Source organism: Colias croceus, chromosome 28 (assembly GCF_905220415.1).
Source record: "Colias croceus chromosome 28, ilColCroc2.1".
Taxonomy (NCBI): Eukaryota; Metazoa; Arthropoda; class Insecta; order Lepidoptera; family Pieridae; genus Colias; species Colias croceus.
In genome coordinates this window covers 1,288,480-1,304,039 of record NC_059564.1, presented here as the reverse complement: position 1 = coordinate 1,304,039, position 15,560 = coordinate 1,288,480, and the positions used below count along the sequence as shown (strand labels likewise).

General features: G+C 33.5%; 1 protein-coding gene across 1 annotated transcript in view; it reads left to right on the top strand.

Annotated features, from left to right (window-relative positions):
* Nucleotides 1-15,353, top strand: part of LOC123704158 (aromatic-L-amino-acid decarboxylase) — a 29,400-nt gene extending 14,047 nt beyond the window's left edge. Inside the window, exons 8-18 of the mRNA XM_045652457.1 lie at nt 950-1,089; nt 1,778-1,867; nt 5,767-5,837; nt 6,028-6,047; nt 7,527-7,625; nt 7,977-8,055; nt 8,337-8,501; nt 9,029-9,136; nt 9,666-9,836; nt 10,674-10,811; nt 14,623-15,353. Coding sequence (XP_045508413.1) covers nt 950-1,089; nt 1,778-1,867; nt 5,767-5,837; nt 6,028-6,047; nt 7,527-7,625; nt 7,977-8,055; nt 8,337-8,501; nt 9,029-9,136; nt 9,666-9,836; nt 10,674-10,811; nt 14,623-15,152 — 1,611 coding nt within the window. The 3' untranslated portion in view covers nt 15,153-15,353. The remainder of the gene's footprint in view (nt 1-949; nt 1,090-1,777; nt 1,868-5,766; nt 5,838-6,027; nt 6,048-7,526; nt 7,626-7,976; nt 8,056-8,336; nt 8,502-9,028; nt 9,137-9,665; nt 9,837-10,673; nt 10,812-14,622) is intronic.
* Nucleotides 15,354-15,560: the final 207 nt, after the last annotated feature.

The window sequence follows — 15,560 nt, the reverse complement described above, 5'->3', positions numbered from 1 at the left end:
TTTTTCAATCATTTAAAAATTATACTACAGCCATGTTGTTTTACACTGTTTTTTATTAACTACTAGCTTTTCGCCCGCGTCTTCGCCCGCGTTTTCAATTTTCCCGTTCCCGTGGGATTTCCGGGATAAAACCTATCCTATGTGTTAATCCAAGTGTGTGCTAAATTTCATTATAATCGGTTCTGTAGTTTATGAGTGAAAACCATTCATACATACAAAGCTTTCCTCTTTATAATATTAGTATAGATACATTCGTATTTATTTCACGATAGATCGTAATATATGTATTTTAATTTTACAGTATTAAGTAGGCTGTAGGATAGATAACTAGATTAACGTGCATGCAATACTAACGTAGGTAATTATAAATGTATTATTACGGTATCTGACTAAATAGTATTCCAATTAACATAAATATCTATAGAAGCAATATTTTTAAAGTTATATTTGCTTTTTTTAACATAAAAATTATGACAATTAATCCTTATAAAATTACCAATGCGATATGTGTATTGTTTGTTACTCCTTCACGCAAAAACTGTTGAAACGATTTTCATGTGGCAAACACATAGGGGGTAACTTGGATTAACACATATAGTTTTTCCGAAAATCCCACGGGAAAGGGAACTATGCAGGTTTTACTTTGACTACTCGAGCGAAGCTGCGGGCGAAAAGCTACCTACTATTAATAAAAATCGAAAAAAAAGTAACTAGTGAATTGCAAATTGCTTTAAAAAATTGTAATCACTACAATATAGTATAAACAAAGTCGCCATTTCTGTCCCTATGTCCAAATTTATGCTTAAATCTTTAAAACTACGCAACGGATTTTGATGCGGTTTTTTTTAATAGATAGATTGATTTAAGAGGAAGGTTTTAGTGTATAATTTAATTAGGTTTTAGACAAAGCGGGCGAATAGCCAGCTTACTATTTTAAATTAATTGACAGGTATGCGCAACCCTCGGCACAACAGGATCTGTAGCGTTCGACAATCTTCGTGAAATTGGACAAGTGTGCGAAAAACATTCGGCCTGGCTCCATGTAGACGCTGCGTATGCTGGCAGTGCTTTTATATGCCCGGAGTTTAGGTTTGTATAAATTTTAAGGGTGCATTTCCACTAGGGATGTGTTATGTTGCTGTTGTGTTTGATATTCGCAAATTATGTAATTACTAGCTGTTCCCCGCGGTTTCACCCGCATTGCTTCGCTCCTGTTGGTCTTAGCGTGATAATATATAGCCTATAGCCTTCCTCGATAAATGGGCTATCTAACACCGAAAGAATTTTTCAAATCAGACCAGTAGTTCCCGAGATTAGCGCGTTCAAACAAACAAACAAACAAACTCTTTAGCTTTATAATATTAGTATAGATTATAGGTATGTACGGTGCAACCGTACAGAGCGCAACATCATCATCCTTCCTACTAATACTATAAATGCGAAAGTTTGTGAGGATGGATGTGTATGTTTGTTACTCTTTACTTTCTTTTGTTCGCAAATACTACTGAACCGATTACAATGAAATTTAGCACACATATAGAGGGTAACTTGGATTAACACATAGGATAGGTTTTATCCCGGAAATCCCACGGGAACGGGAACTATGCGGGATTTTCTTTGAAAACGCGAGAAAGAAACGCGTCGGAAAGCTAGTTTTTTGTATGTCACATCATTTTTATTTTTCATATTAATTAACATTCCTTTTAAAATAATATTAATGTTATTTTCAAACACATAAATTACAATTAATGCTATAAAATATCAATATTTATTTCAGACACTGGCTTGACGGTGTTGAAATGGCGGATTCTTTCGCTTTTAACCCGTCAAAATGGTTGATGGTGAACTTCGATTGTACCGCTATGTGGTGAGATTTTTGCATTTAATAGTCCAGTATTAATTGAGTTATTATTTCATAGATTATAATAGATTATATATTAATAATCAGGGTATGTTTTAAAAAGGGAGTAATTTTTTTTTGTAGAACAAAAGAAGATTGACTTAAAAATTTGAATGAAAGTTGAATGAAATGTTAAATTAAAACGGATATTAAATCAATCAATACATATAATAAAATTCTAGAAAAGTGGTGTCTGTACAATGAAAATATGTAAAAAAAAATTAGCAGGGGTTATTATTAAATCGATCCCAAACCCAAAACTGTAGTTAAAAATTTTTTTGTCTGTTTGTCTGTTTGTCTGTATGTTTGAACACGCTAATCTCAGAAACGGCTTATCCGATTTAGATGCGGTTTTCACTAATATATTGTGGTAATCTTCATTTAACATTTAGTGTTTATTTCATGTCAATCGGTTTATAAATAAAAAAGTTATGACCATTTAAGTACTCACGGCGAACATTTGCTAAGGCATTCTATGGTACACTATACAGTGTACGATGAAACGTAAGATCTGTTATACGCTACAGTTATGTCCAAGTGATCATATCAAAAGTCCCCAAGGGTGGGGGGGGTAAGCTGAGGTAGTAGGGGGGAGGGGTCAAATTAAAATTATACTTATTTCTAGGTAAATTTTATACATAAAATATCCTTTAAGTTATGTCGTATTATATTTATAAACCCCCGATGCAAAAATATGGGTGATAAGTGTTTGACCGCTATGTGTGTGTATCTGTTTGTGCCACCGTAGCTCGCTAGCAGGTAATCCGAATTAGATGATGTTTTTTTGTTAGGCAGCATATTTTCCGACGCTGGTTCTTAAATAAACTGTATCAAATCGGTTCATCCATTTATTGTACCTAGGTATATAGGGGTAAAAGTGGGAATGAGAATAACTAAAGTTGTCGAATATACTTTAGTGATATATTAAATGAAAGTGAACGACCTATCAGTAAAAATAAGTCAAATTTTATCAAAATCGGTTCATCCATTTATTTGATATAGGTATAAAAGTGGTAGGTAATAAAAAAAGTGAATTTTGACTCAAGTGACATATGAAATGAAAGGGCATGACGTGTAAAGTATAATTAGACATATTTAATCAAAATCGGTTCATCCATTTACTATACCTATAAATAGGTATAAGTGGGAATGAAAGAAACGAATGTTGTCAAATATACCTTAGTGATATATCAAATGAATGTGCATAACGGGTGAATTACAATTAGTAATGTTTTATCGAAATCGGTTCATCCGTTTATTACATATAGGGCACTTAAGGGGTGACAGTGGTTAGATAAATAAACCAAATGGAGCATCAAACGATAGGATATGACGTGTACATATAGCCAGGTACAATTAGATAATATTATTTACATCAAAATCGGTTCTGTCATTTACTAGGGATGGAAAGGGAAGGGTTGAAAGTCTGTGAAAGAAGAGGGGGATAGGGGAGCGAGAGGACAGCCACACCCTGGAAATTTTGAACTCTTCTCAAAGCCACATAGGCCTGGCCCTTGGCAATTTTTTTTCTTAAATATACCACTTCTTTTGCCACTGTGGTCCAAATTTATGCACGGTTACGGCCCAACTTAAAAGATGTCAAGGAGCAACAAACTTATAGATATCAATATGATGTAGGAATGTATTATGGAGGTAGAAGTAGGTCTCGCTCACTTGAAAATATTACATGAAAATAAGAAGCCGAAGTTTAAAATTAAAATAAAACCCAACGCAACGAAGGAAAACGAATAAATAATTTTACAAACTTCCCGACGATCTTTAAAATTAAGTACCATAATAAAAAAAATATATATATAAGATATATTATGATAATGATGGTATGGCAGCCCCGACGACTTTGTTTTTTTTATTATATTCATTTTTAAAGATCTTCGGGAAGTTTGTGAAATTATTTATTCCTCTTTCTATGCACTTTTCTTCGTTGCGTTGAGTTTTTTTAATTTAATTTTTATTGAACGGTCTATACGGTTTAGTTACTGCAGGCGTGAGACAGGAAAGATAAGAGCGCTAAGACAAACGTCAAAACGCAAAGGAATAGAATCCGCTATCTATAATAATTGACATAAGCGTATGTTTTGCTAAGGATTTGTTCACCCTACCAACGACGACGACGACCACGAACAAAATTTTCATCCAGTCGCAATTTAACAAAATTGTGCAAAACACAATTAAAAATCAATTATTAAAATTTCCAGTCGTTCTGGTGATTGGAATTTTTATTTTTGAGATCAACGATGAATGAAAAAATAGATTTTTCGTAGAAACAGTGGCTCCTAGAAAAAATGTATGTGAAGTTTTTTAAAGATAATTTTATAATCTACAATTTTGGTAAAAGTTAAGGAGGAAACGATTAACTTGCCGTCTCGGCGAAAATAGCAAGAAACCTATTTTTCTATTAATAGTCCTCGAATTTTTTTTTTTTCTTTCTGAGTCCCGGTATGACGGGAAATTTGAAAACATATTATTTTGAACCAATTTTGTCAGGATGAAAATTTTGGTCTTGGTCGTCGTCGTCGTTGGTAGTGTGACCGAACCATTACTAAAATATCATGAGCTTATGTCAAAAATTATCGATAGCAGTTTCTTTTCCTTAGCGTTATTCTATTCTCTGACATTAGTCTCGGCCTGCTACTAATTTTTGTCATAAACTCATGATATTTTAGTAATGACGGCGATGACTACGACCAAAATTGTCCTCCAGATAAAATTAGTTCAAAATAAAATATTAAAATTTCCCGTCATACTGGTATTCGGAAAGAAAAACAATTCGAGGACAATTAATATAAAAGTACCTTTTACCAAAATTGTAGATCATAATATTATCTACAAAAAACTTCAAATACATTTTTTTTCTAGGAGCCACCGTTTCTACGAAAAATCTATTTTTTCATTCATTGATCTCAAAAAAAAAATTTCCAAGCACCAGAACGACAGGTAATTTTACTTTTTTAATCTAATTGTGTTTTGCACAATTTTATTAAATTGCGACTGGATGAAAATTTTGTTCGTGGTCGTCGTCGTCGTTGGTAGGGTGAACAAATCCTTAGCAAAACATACGCTTATGTCAATTAGTATCTATCGATAGCGGATTCTATTCCTTTACGTTTTGACGTTTGTCTCGGCACTCAGTTGCTGCACAATATATTGTCAAAAGCATCCATACAAGGAAGGAAGGTAAATAAATTTGCTCCTCTCCCTCCTGGTGCCTAAAAAATAATATGACATAATTTAAAATAAATTTTACGTAGAAAATTAATTAGGCATTTATTTTTTTATTTTTTAGATCAGTTAAGTATTTAAATTTTACTAACAGTTCTTTTAATTATTTATGTTAGGACGTGTTTATTCAATAAAAGTTAAGTAGTAGGCATGGACGGTAGTAGGTAACTACTATGCAGTCACTATTCCACGCGGACGAAGTCGCGGGCACAGCTAGTTATAAATAATATTACACTGTAAGTAATTGAAATAACCCGTCAAAAATTAATAATTTCTTACATTATTAATAGACTGACTGAGGTTATCTAAGGTGGTAGTGGCCCTGCCTTCCAAGCCAGATGTCGTGGGTACGATTCCCACCCGGGGCAAATATTTGTGTGATGAACATAATTGATAATATGTATTTATTTAAAATTATATATGTATGTTTATCAGCCATCTGGTTTCCATAACACAAGCGAAAGCAGTATGGGATCAGATCAGATCAAAATGGACCTGAAACATTAATTTATTATATTTGTAAATTATTAAAAACTTGCGTATTTTATAGGCATACAAAAATAACTTAATATGTTATTTATAACTATGTCTACGAAAAATTATTTTACAAATGTAAATATTTGCAGGGTGAGAGACAGCACAGCTCTACACAGGACTTTCAACGTAAATCCTATATATTTGAGACATGAAAACTCAGGTAGTTAGCGTTAATTATATTATAAAATAATTTTATTGATTATTAAAACGTAATTTACTACTTTTAAAAGAAAGAATTGAAACAATTCTTTGTTACCAAACTGTTAAACAAAGTCATTTTTTTTAGTTACATTTATTAACATGATGTTTTGATTAGAAAACGAATTCACAAAAAATCTTTATTTTTTCAGGAAAAGCGATTGATTACATGGTAAGTTAAGTTAATTTCATTTTTAATTATTTAAAAATTTGAAATGAAAATAGATGAAAATGAAAAAATAGACATTTGAATAAAGGATTGTAACATTTTGCCGTTGGGTAAAATTTTATATTATAATTAAGACGCTTTTAAAAATAAAACTAAAAATATTTTTTTACTTTCATTTCTGCAATATTTTTCTTTAAATGATAAAAAGTATCCTATGTACCCATTTATGCACGTTAACTCTGCACGAAGAATTATGTAAAAAAAAAACAAATAATTTTTTAATTTATTTTATACATTTCTGTAATATTTTTTTAAAATGGCCAATAAATATGTTAACGTGTTAATAAAAAAAAAACTGTTCAATCACGTAAAAATCCACACAAAACATTAATTAATTTACTACATTACAAGGTTGGTTCACAAAAAGCGAACACCGCACGACATAACATTAGAACTCAAGACGTCAAAGATGATGACGTCACTGATGATGAAAACCTTCATGGGTATAACAAAATGGCGTCCGGGTGTGATAAAGCGATCCAACTTGAAAACCCTGATAAGAAGGAACCTCTTGTATGTGTTTTTATTTTAAATGGTGGATGGTTTATTAACAAAAAAAAAAACATAAAGATGTGAAGGTGGTTGGTTTTGTAACAATGAAATAATTTATGATATAATTTTTGGAAAATAACACTTAAAATTACTGAAATAAAAAATAATAAGTAGGGTATATAACAAAAATACTAATACTGACTTAATATAATTAACTAACAGATAATAGAGGTTCTAAAATAAAGGATATTGGTTTACTAACCCAAGTTAAAAAGTAAATATTAGTGCGTTTTAATAATATTATCATAGACTAGCTTCCGCCTACGACTTTGTACGTGCATCCCCGTTTTTCCCCGTTCCCGCAAGAATTTCGGGAAATCCTTTCTTAGCGGATGCCTACGTCCTAACATCTACCTGCATGCCAAATTTCAGCCCGATACGTCCAGTGGTTTGGGCTGTGCGTTGATAGATCACTATATCAGTCACCTTTGAGTTTTATCTACACTAATATTATAAAGAGGAAAACTTTGTTTGTATGTTTGTTTGTTTGATTGTAATGAAGAGGCTGATAAACTACTGGACCGATTTCAAAAATTCTTTCACCATTCGATAGCTACATTATCCACGAGTAATATAGGCTAGGTTTTATCACGGAAATCCCACGGGAACGGGAACTATGCGGGTTTTTCTTTGAAAATGCGGGCGAAGCCACGGGCGGAAAGCTAGTATATTATATAGATTTAAGTGCAACGTATTATTTTACTTTAAAATGGCAACGATTTAATCCTTTTTTACTCTATTAAATACCTACTAATTAACCTGCCTATTTTAAATCTAAATTTTGTCTAATTACAGTATTATTCGCAGGTGCTGTGTTTGTTTTTAAATATTTGTTTTGTTCAATTTCAATATTATTTATTTAAATTCCAGCATTGGCAGATACCTTTAAGCCGTCGCTTCCGAGCCTTAAAGTTGTGGTTCGTTCTGAGAAACTATGGGATTTCTGGACTACAGAAGCATATCCGTGAGGTATTGTTATGCTAAATGTAGATTTAGCCGAATAGTCGGATATTTTTTCCTTATAAAAATTATTCAAAGATTAGTAACTAGAGAACACTTTTATTTTCTGACTGACCGGTTGCCTTGGTTGGTAGTGGCCCTGCCTTCCAAGCCAGAGGTCGTGGGTTCGATCCCCACCTGGAGCAAATATTTGTGAATTGTGATGAACATAGATGTTTGATTTTTTTCTTCGTCTCCACCGGGAATCGAACTCAGGACCCCTCGGTTCTACGCTCACGCGTCAACCACTGTACCGAGGAGGTGGTCAATATACAATTTATAGTTATTTATAGGTACTGTTAAAAATGTATTTATTCACAGGGCGTGCGTTTAGCGCAAAAGTTCGAAGCCTTGGTTCTTGCTGATCAACGTTTCGAAATTCCTCAGCCAAGCAACTTGGGTTAGTATGAATTCTACTATAAAAGCATTATTAGCCATATTTATATAAAAGAAATAAATAATATAACTTTTACTAATATTAACATGCTCACTTTTTTATTGAAGTGAAACTTCTTTAAATTTTAGTGAAGTTTCAAGGCGTCATGGTAATACTATCACGTCATTCATTAGGCGACGCTATTATTATTTTTAAACCTTCCCAAAAAAGTTTCACTTCTGAAACGTGTGCACTCACGCTTTTTTTATAAAACAGACATTTTTAAAACGCCCGTTTCCACACAGGTATGGTAGCATTCCGTTTAAAAGGCGACAATACACTAACGGAACTACTTCTAAAACGCCTGAACGGTAGAGGCTATATACACGCGGTTCCGGCCTGTTTCAAAGGTGTCTATGTTATTAGATTCACTGTAACATCGCAGCGGACTACTAATCAAGATATTTTGGGTAAGCAAAAATACTTATGTAATATTATCTATATTTACTAATATTAATATTATAAAGCTGAAAAGTTTGTTTGTTTGAACGCGCTAATCTCAGGAACTACTGGTCCGATTTCGTTCCGAAAAATTATTTCGGTGTTAGATAGCCCATTTATCGAGGAAAGCTATAGGCTATATATCATCACGCTAAGACCAACAGGAGCAGAGCAATGCGGGTGAATCCGCGGAGCACAGCTAATAATTTATAATTTAAAAGTTAACAATAACATTTTATGATTTTATTGTGTGTATATTCAACTTACCGAACAAATAAGGGAAAAAAAACGGCGTGTGTCACACTCGGGGAGTGGGGCGGTTGCGCTATTGCATGCTATGCCTTCAAGCCACACCTCCGCCCGTCCCCGTGGGGAGCGTGAGGTTTTTTCGTTACGGAATTTCTCGATTCAGTCCCCGCTCAAGGCCCGCGATAGATATGCAATAGCTTTAAAAAAACAAATATCTATTTTCACATTATTAATAATATTTTTTCAGATGATTGGAATGAAATAAAAACCGTTGCTTCTGAAATCTTGGTGGATATGTTCGGATCAGAGAACGGTAACATCGTGGTATCTAAGAAGCCAAGGATTTCTTTGAAAGGTAAGTTTTACACTAGTGACTAGAGATATATACCTACACGTTTAGAAATATATAGATGAATGTCATTTCATAGATATTATTATATTATCGTTTATTAAACGTAACATTACTGAGTAAAAAATAACGATATTTTCAAAATTATGAACTTGATCAGATGCAAATTGTAACTACTTTTTTTTATTTTGAAACGCACTCGGCAAAAAATGTTAACTAAATAATATTATTTCATAAAATCAATTTAATTAAAAATATTTTAAGTTTTGTGTGAGTTTTTTTTATAATGGATTTATTTGGAATAACCTATCAAGTAAATCTTGAACTTATTTAATCTAAGTATACTAATATTATAAATGCGAAAGTTTCTCGGGTATCAAAATACAAAATTTGGTATAGAGATATTAACTACTGATAGTTAAGGCGTAATTGAGTAACAGATAGACAGACAGAGTTACTTTCGCATTTATAATATTAGTATGGATTCGTGTAACTGTAATGTATCTAAATAAAAAAATGAACAAATGATTCCTAGAAACTCGCGAACTAAACGCAACATTCGGCACAAGCCTGTTGCTAGCGAACAGCCCCATGAGCCCCAAGATCGTGAACGGCACACACGCCGCCATCTGCGAGTACGAGCAACTGCTCTCTTCTTGTGCGCATACATTCGCGCAGTTGAATATGGAGCCGAAGGATAGTCCTGGTGAGATCTTGTTATTTACATACTAGCTGTGCCCCACGGTTTTACCCGCATAGCGCCTCTTTTATTGCAGCTGAACATGAAGCCGAAGCCGTGAGAAATATGTATTCTTGACTTTAATTTATTTTGCATATTTATTCGAAATTACAAATAATTGTTCCAAAAAATTAATTGAATGTCATATTTTGTGTATACCTAAACTTTAAGGGGCAAAGGACTAACTTTATTTACTAACCTCCCATCTGAACATCATCAATATAATCTTGCTTTGGAAATACACTTTAGGAAAAGCTTTTCCTAAAAGAAATTTTAATTAGAATAACAACTGAAACAAGATTTGCTCAATTTCGGAAGCTGTTCCTAAATATTCAATATAATCTGCAAAAAGCTTTTCCTAAATTAATTTGAAGAGCTTTTTCTAATTTGCTTTATATTGGAAAGCTTTTCCTAAATATCCAATTATATAATCTGTTTTCTTCCTAAATCAATTTGACGAGCTTCTCCAAAATAAATTTGAAGAGCTTTTCCTAAATAAATTTGAAGAGCTTTTCCTAAATCAATTTGACGAGCTTTTCCTAAATAAATTTGAAGAGCTTTTCCTAAATAAACTTGAAGAGCTTTTCCTAAATAAATTTGAAGAGCTTTTCCTAAATCAATTTGATGAGCTTTTCTTAAATCAATTTGAGGAGCTTTTCCAAAATAAATTTGAAGAGCTTTTCCTAAATCAATTGGAAAGCTTTTCCTAAACATTCCCTATATTCCTTAAAAACCTCTTCTTAAATCAATTTGAAGACATTTTTTGTAATTGGAAAGCTTATCCTAAATCAATCTTCCGCATAGAAATGCGCAGACGGATCCGCGGTATCCGCATGGTCGGCAAGAAGTTCTCTCTCGACTCTTGCATGGACATGGTCCAGGGGCTCATGATGGAACAATCCCTCCCTCTTTGTTCGGAGGAGAGAGAGGACGCGTCTAATGGTGGGTGATGGTTCATTAGCATTCGGTGCTTTTTTAGGCTTTTTTTAATAATACGCACATCCGGAGAAATAACGTCACAACTGCATTTTTTGTAAAAATGAGTTTTATGTCAAAAACGTTTCCTTTTATGGTTTAGTATTCAGGGAATTAATGTCATAATTTTAATTTTAATATCCTTCACGAGAGGTCGCTTATGACGTCGCGGTTTTGACATGTTATTGGCCCATTCTGGCGGCACGATGTCTTATTAGTCAGTTGCGTCCGGCCATCCGAGCGGAGTAAACGTGTTTGGAGCTGCGTTGTCACATAAGGTAATTATGACATTTACTAAATAAGCTTTTGGTAGTTTTAGTTTAATAAATTGTCACAACTGTATTTTTCTAAACAATTGTGACAAAACCGCTCTCGATTTATTGATTAGTTATTTGATTTTAGTGGCTAAATATGTCATAACTGTACGGTATAAAACAATTATGACAATAACGCACCAAACTATTGGATATTCAGCTATGTGGCTTAATGTAATGTAGTTAATTTATGTACAGTTGTGACAAAACCGTAACAAAATTGAATGTTCAGCTATATAACGATTTGAGTTATGACTTATGACAGTAATACATACTACTTTTCAATACGTGTTATATAATTACATAATTTCGTTTTAATTTTTATTTACAATACTTTTAAAGGTGAGAGTACTCGCAGCGGGGATTTTTCGCCTGATGAATATCGGCCTACTAAATCTTCAAGCTCTAGTTCCTCTAGAAGTTCAAGTTCTGATTCTTCTTCATCTAGCGAAGATTCAGAAGTAGAATCTGCAAACCCTGTCAATAGACCATCTGTAGAATAAGTTTCAATTTCTGAAACTGTAAATAGTACAAGTGAGAAGGAAACCCCAAACAATCTTCGAAAAGAAACGACTTCGACACTGAAAAAAGGTAAAATAGATAGCGAAACAACTAAGAGTCTCGGGCAAAGAATATGTTTCAGTAAAAAGTGGCAAAATTATGAGAGCTAAAATAATAGGTTCGGCATGTATGTCTTCTTGTAGGCTCTCGTGTTCATTTAAAACATCGGAGGTTCGACCTACACTGGTTTTTAATGTGGCCATACCTACAGCATTTCAGGCACTGGATTGTTGGCCGTCTATAAAGCTCTACTGTTAAGGATGATTTGTAAAGGAAGACCTTTTCAGGCAGCTTCTGCCCTAGGAATGTGAGGACCAGGGAGTTTGGGGGAATCCATTCAGTGCTCACCGTCGTACGATGTTTTCTATTTAGCCTACGTGCTTTTAAGATATACCCAAAGCCCGCAGGGATTTCCAAATTGGCAACAAATTCCTGCATAGAAATGTCAGTGGGCACTCCTCTTACAATGCCCTTCCGTGAATAATTGTATAAGGGGATAATTGTGCTCAGGTTGTGCTGGGCCAATATTGGATGACCAATAAACACATTGGCATCTTCACCACTTAAAATTCGATAGCATTGCGGCCGATTTTCTTAATGCAATCTGCAAATATTTTTGATGCCATTTCTTACAAGTAGTTGACCGATTTTGATGGCCCGGATCGAGGTGCCTGATGTGGGGTCATTTTCTATCTAACTGCAATGTACAATGTAAAGTCCAGTCAGTTACAGAATACTGTCGAAAAGGGCGTTCTAGAAGGGGATGCTTATAAACGGTATCTATGGAAATAGAGTTAGGACAGTCGCTTAGAGAAGATTTCTTTGTCTTGCTTCTATATCTTATCATCACCAACATCCTGGTCAAGATGACGTTTTGGCCTTGGAGGGGCACATCATCACTCATAGTCTCAGGAGGGGGAGGGGGATCAGGTGGATCAGGAGGTGATACCTCCACGATTTAAATAATATCTACTAGAAATTAAAACAAACTTCGCGTAAATCGTCACCAACACAAAAATATCAGGTTTGATAGACTTAGTACACCAACGCCGTTATTCCAAATTAATTTAAATGTTACAATAAAGATGTTTTTCTCTGTAGAAGTGATATTTTTTTCTTACCTACCTACCAAATTTGACATAATAGATTTAGTATACTTTGAATCCCAGGGCCATAATGTCATAAATGTAGTACCATCCTTAAAAAAAGTAAAATAAGTCTTATCTAGTTATTTCAGCCTCCCTGAAAATGCTATATATTTGAAGTTGAATATATTTACCAACATAATCAATTAAATAATTTTTCTTATGTATAAACTGGGTCCATGAATAACAAAGCAAACTTTGAAATCTCTGCCCTGTAAAAAGTGGTTTATGACATTTATGACGTTATTTCTCCGGATGTGCGAATAGATGTTATATTGTTGATATTGCTTGTTCACGAGAAGTCACATTTAATTCATTTATGTTTTCTGTTTCATCAAGAATTTTTTGTTAAAGTTAAGTTAAGTTTGTTAAAGTAAAAGAAAACAATTATTGTACCTTTGTAATTTGCCGTTTTTTGTCACACAATTTTACTATTATCGGTGTGCCTTGTAATTGGCGTTTTTATATGTAATTAGTATAATTTATCTTATCAACAGCTGTAAGGTACCTTTTATGAATAAAATAAAATAAAAAATAAAATAGATCAAACAGGTATTTGACCACACTACCTGATGGCAAGTAGATGGTGATCTAGATGGTGACATGCCCGCTTGAGAGGAACCTATTCATTCTCGCCTTGAAAAGATCAATATCATATTGTTTTTGGAAAAATTCGCCGGTAGAGAGCCAATCTTTAGCTATTTCAGTAGTGTTTGTAGCATTTCCTTGTTTGATTTTACGCGAGTATTCATACATTTAGATATTAAAGATTTTATCTATAAATTATCCTGACTCTCAAATTCATTCTCCCCGTGACCACACTCGCTGCAAAGTGTTCGAAACGTCGGGAAAATAATATAATGAATAAATCGCGTTAAAAATCTTTAATTTCTAAACTTGACGTTTTTGCTAATTTATTTTTGGTAAATATTCCTTGTTTGTATTTCCCTTATATTTGTAGTATTGTACATTTTAGGCCAATCAAGCAGTTCCAATTTTGTTCTCTTTTTTTAATAATAGGATATAGTAAAACTGAATTGACAAGCTATTTACATGCCTTTACAAGTTTTAAAAATATTACCAATTTAGATTAAATAGTATTTACGCAGTTTGTAAAATTTATGAACAGGAAAGGTATTTTTAAAGCAAAGTATATTCAGAAGGCCAATATGACATGTATCTGCTTATTTAAGATGTTTTTATGTTGTAGAATAGTGAAATATTAGCCTATATAATCTAACGCTTGCTTAACGCTTTTTCGTTTTAACAGATTCATTGTCAGCTAATACATCACCTTTATCATAATATTTTTCTTTTTTTTTCTATTGTGTAACATATTATATCTGTACTAAATTTTACAAAGTCTTGAATAGTTTCAAAAACAAAATTATTACCTCAATTATTTCGATATTTTTTTCAAATTACCTATTTCAAGATACCAATTTTATTTTGATTAAAGGGTTGAAAGGTGAACCAATCGAGGCCAATTATTAAGGTAACGAATTGTTTTTCAGGTGATGGGATTACGCTTTTTATAAAATGCTTAGAGCTAGCGCGCAAGAGCAACTTTTGTCTCCTTCACTATTTAGTCTCTCCCATCAACTGTATGGGGAGTTGCGTCGCTACGTGCGCGCACTTTCTTACTAGCCCATAGAGTTGATGGGAGAGACTAAATAGTTGCGGAGACAAAAGTTGCTCTTGCGCGCTGGGCTTTAAACACATCTTTTCCAACAAGATCTAATATTTATTCCTTATTAGGTTCCAGTCCAGCTGATCGTTCAATTTCTTCTTCACCAGTCACTTCAAGCAACACTATAAAGCAAGACACGAATGTAGATTCTAACCAACTTTACGTACCAAGCACTCCCTCTAAGCAAATCCGATCCAGATCCGTAGATGTCTCCCTTTCAGAACTTAACTTCGAAGACGCTAAAATTACAGTCGACGTGAAAAATAACGAAATACGAATAACACCAACTGATACGAAAAAAACTATAATCGATGATAAGATTCATTTTAACGTTGTCGATGAGAAACTTAACATAGGCAACCCTGAGTTTGGTAACGTGCAAGATGTTCAAGCAGGTATTGAAGACCCTAATGCAAAATTGACTATAAAGGGTCCTGGTTCTTATATTAAGAAGTTAATTCAACAGTTTAGTGAAGGTCCCTTTGAAGGAGATGATAAACCTGAGTCGGATAGAGCTATTTCTACACAGAGTATTAAGAATAAGGCAGATGCGATTTGCAGGAAATGCCTGCATTATAAAGGGAAGATTACTAAGTAAAAGCATTATCAAACGTTTAAGATAATGTTTATTATCAAACTAATATAATCCGGCATTTTAGATATTATCCAAATTAGATATTGATGCTTCAATTTTATTATAGACTTTATGCTTGATTAGATTGTATTTCGTCATCCCTACTAATATTAATGCGAAAGTAACTCTGTCTGTCTGTTACGCTTTCCCGCTTAAACCTCTCAACCGATTTTGATGAAATTTGGCACAGACAATCTTTAGGCCCTGAGAAAGAACATAGGCATACCTTTTATTGCCAAATATGTACCACGTGCGAAGCCGGGGCGTACCGCTTATATTATATAAAATTGATTATCATATATGAGGTTTTAATAATTTTTGGTAAGCTGGATTTGTTACTGGAATAAGGTTAACGAAGAAAATATCCCGAAA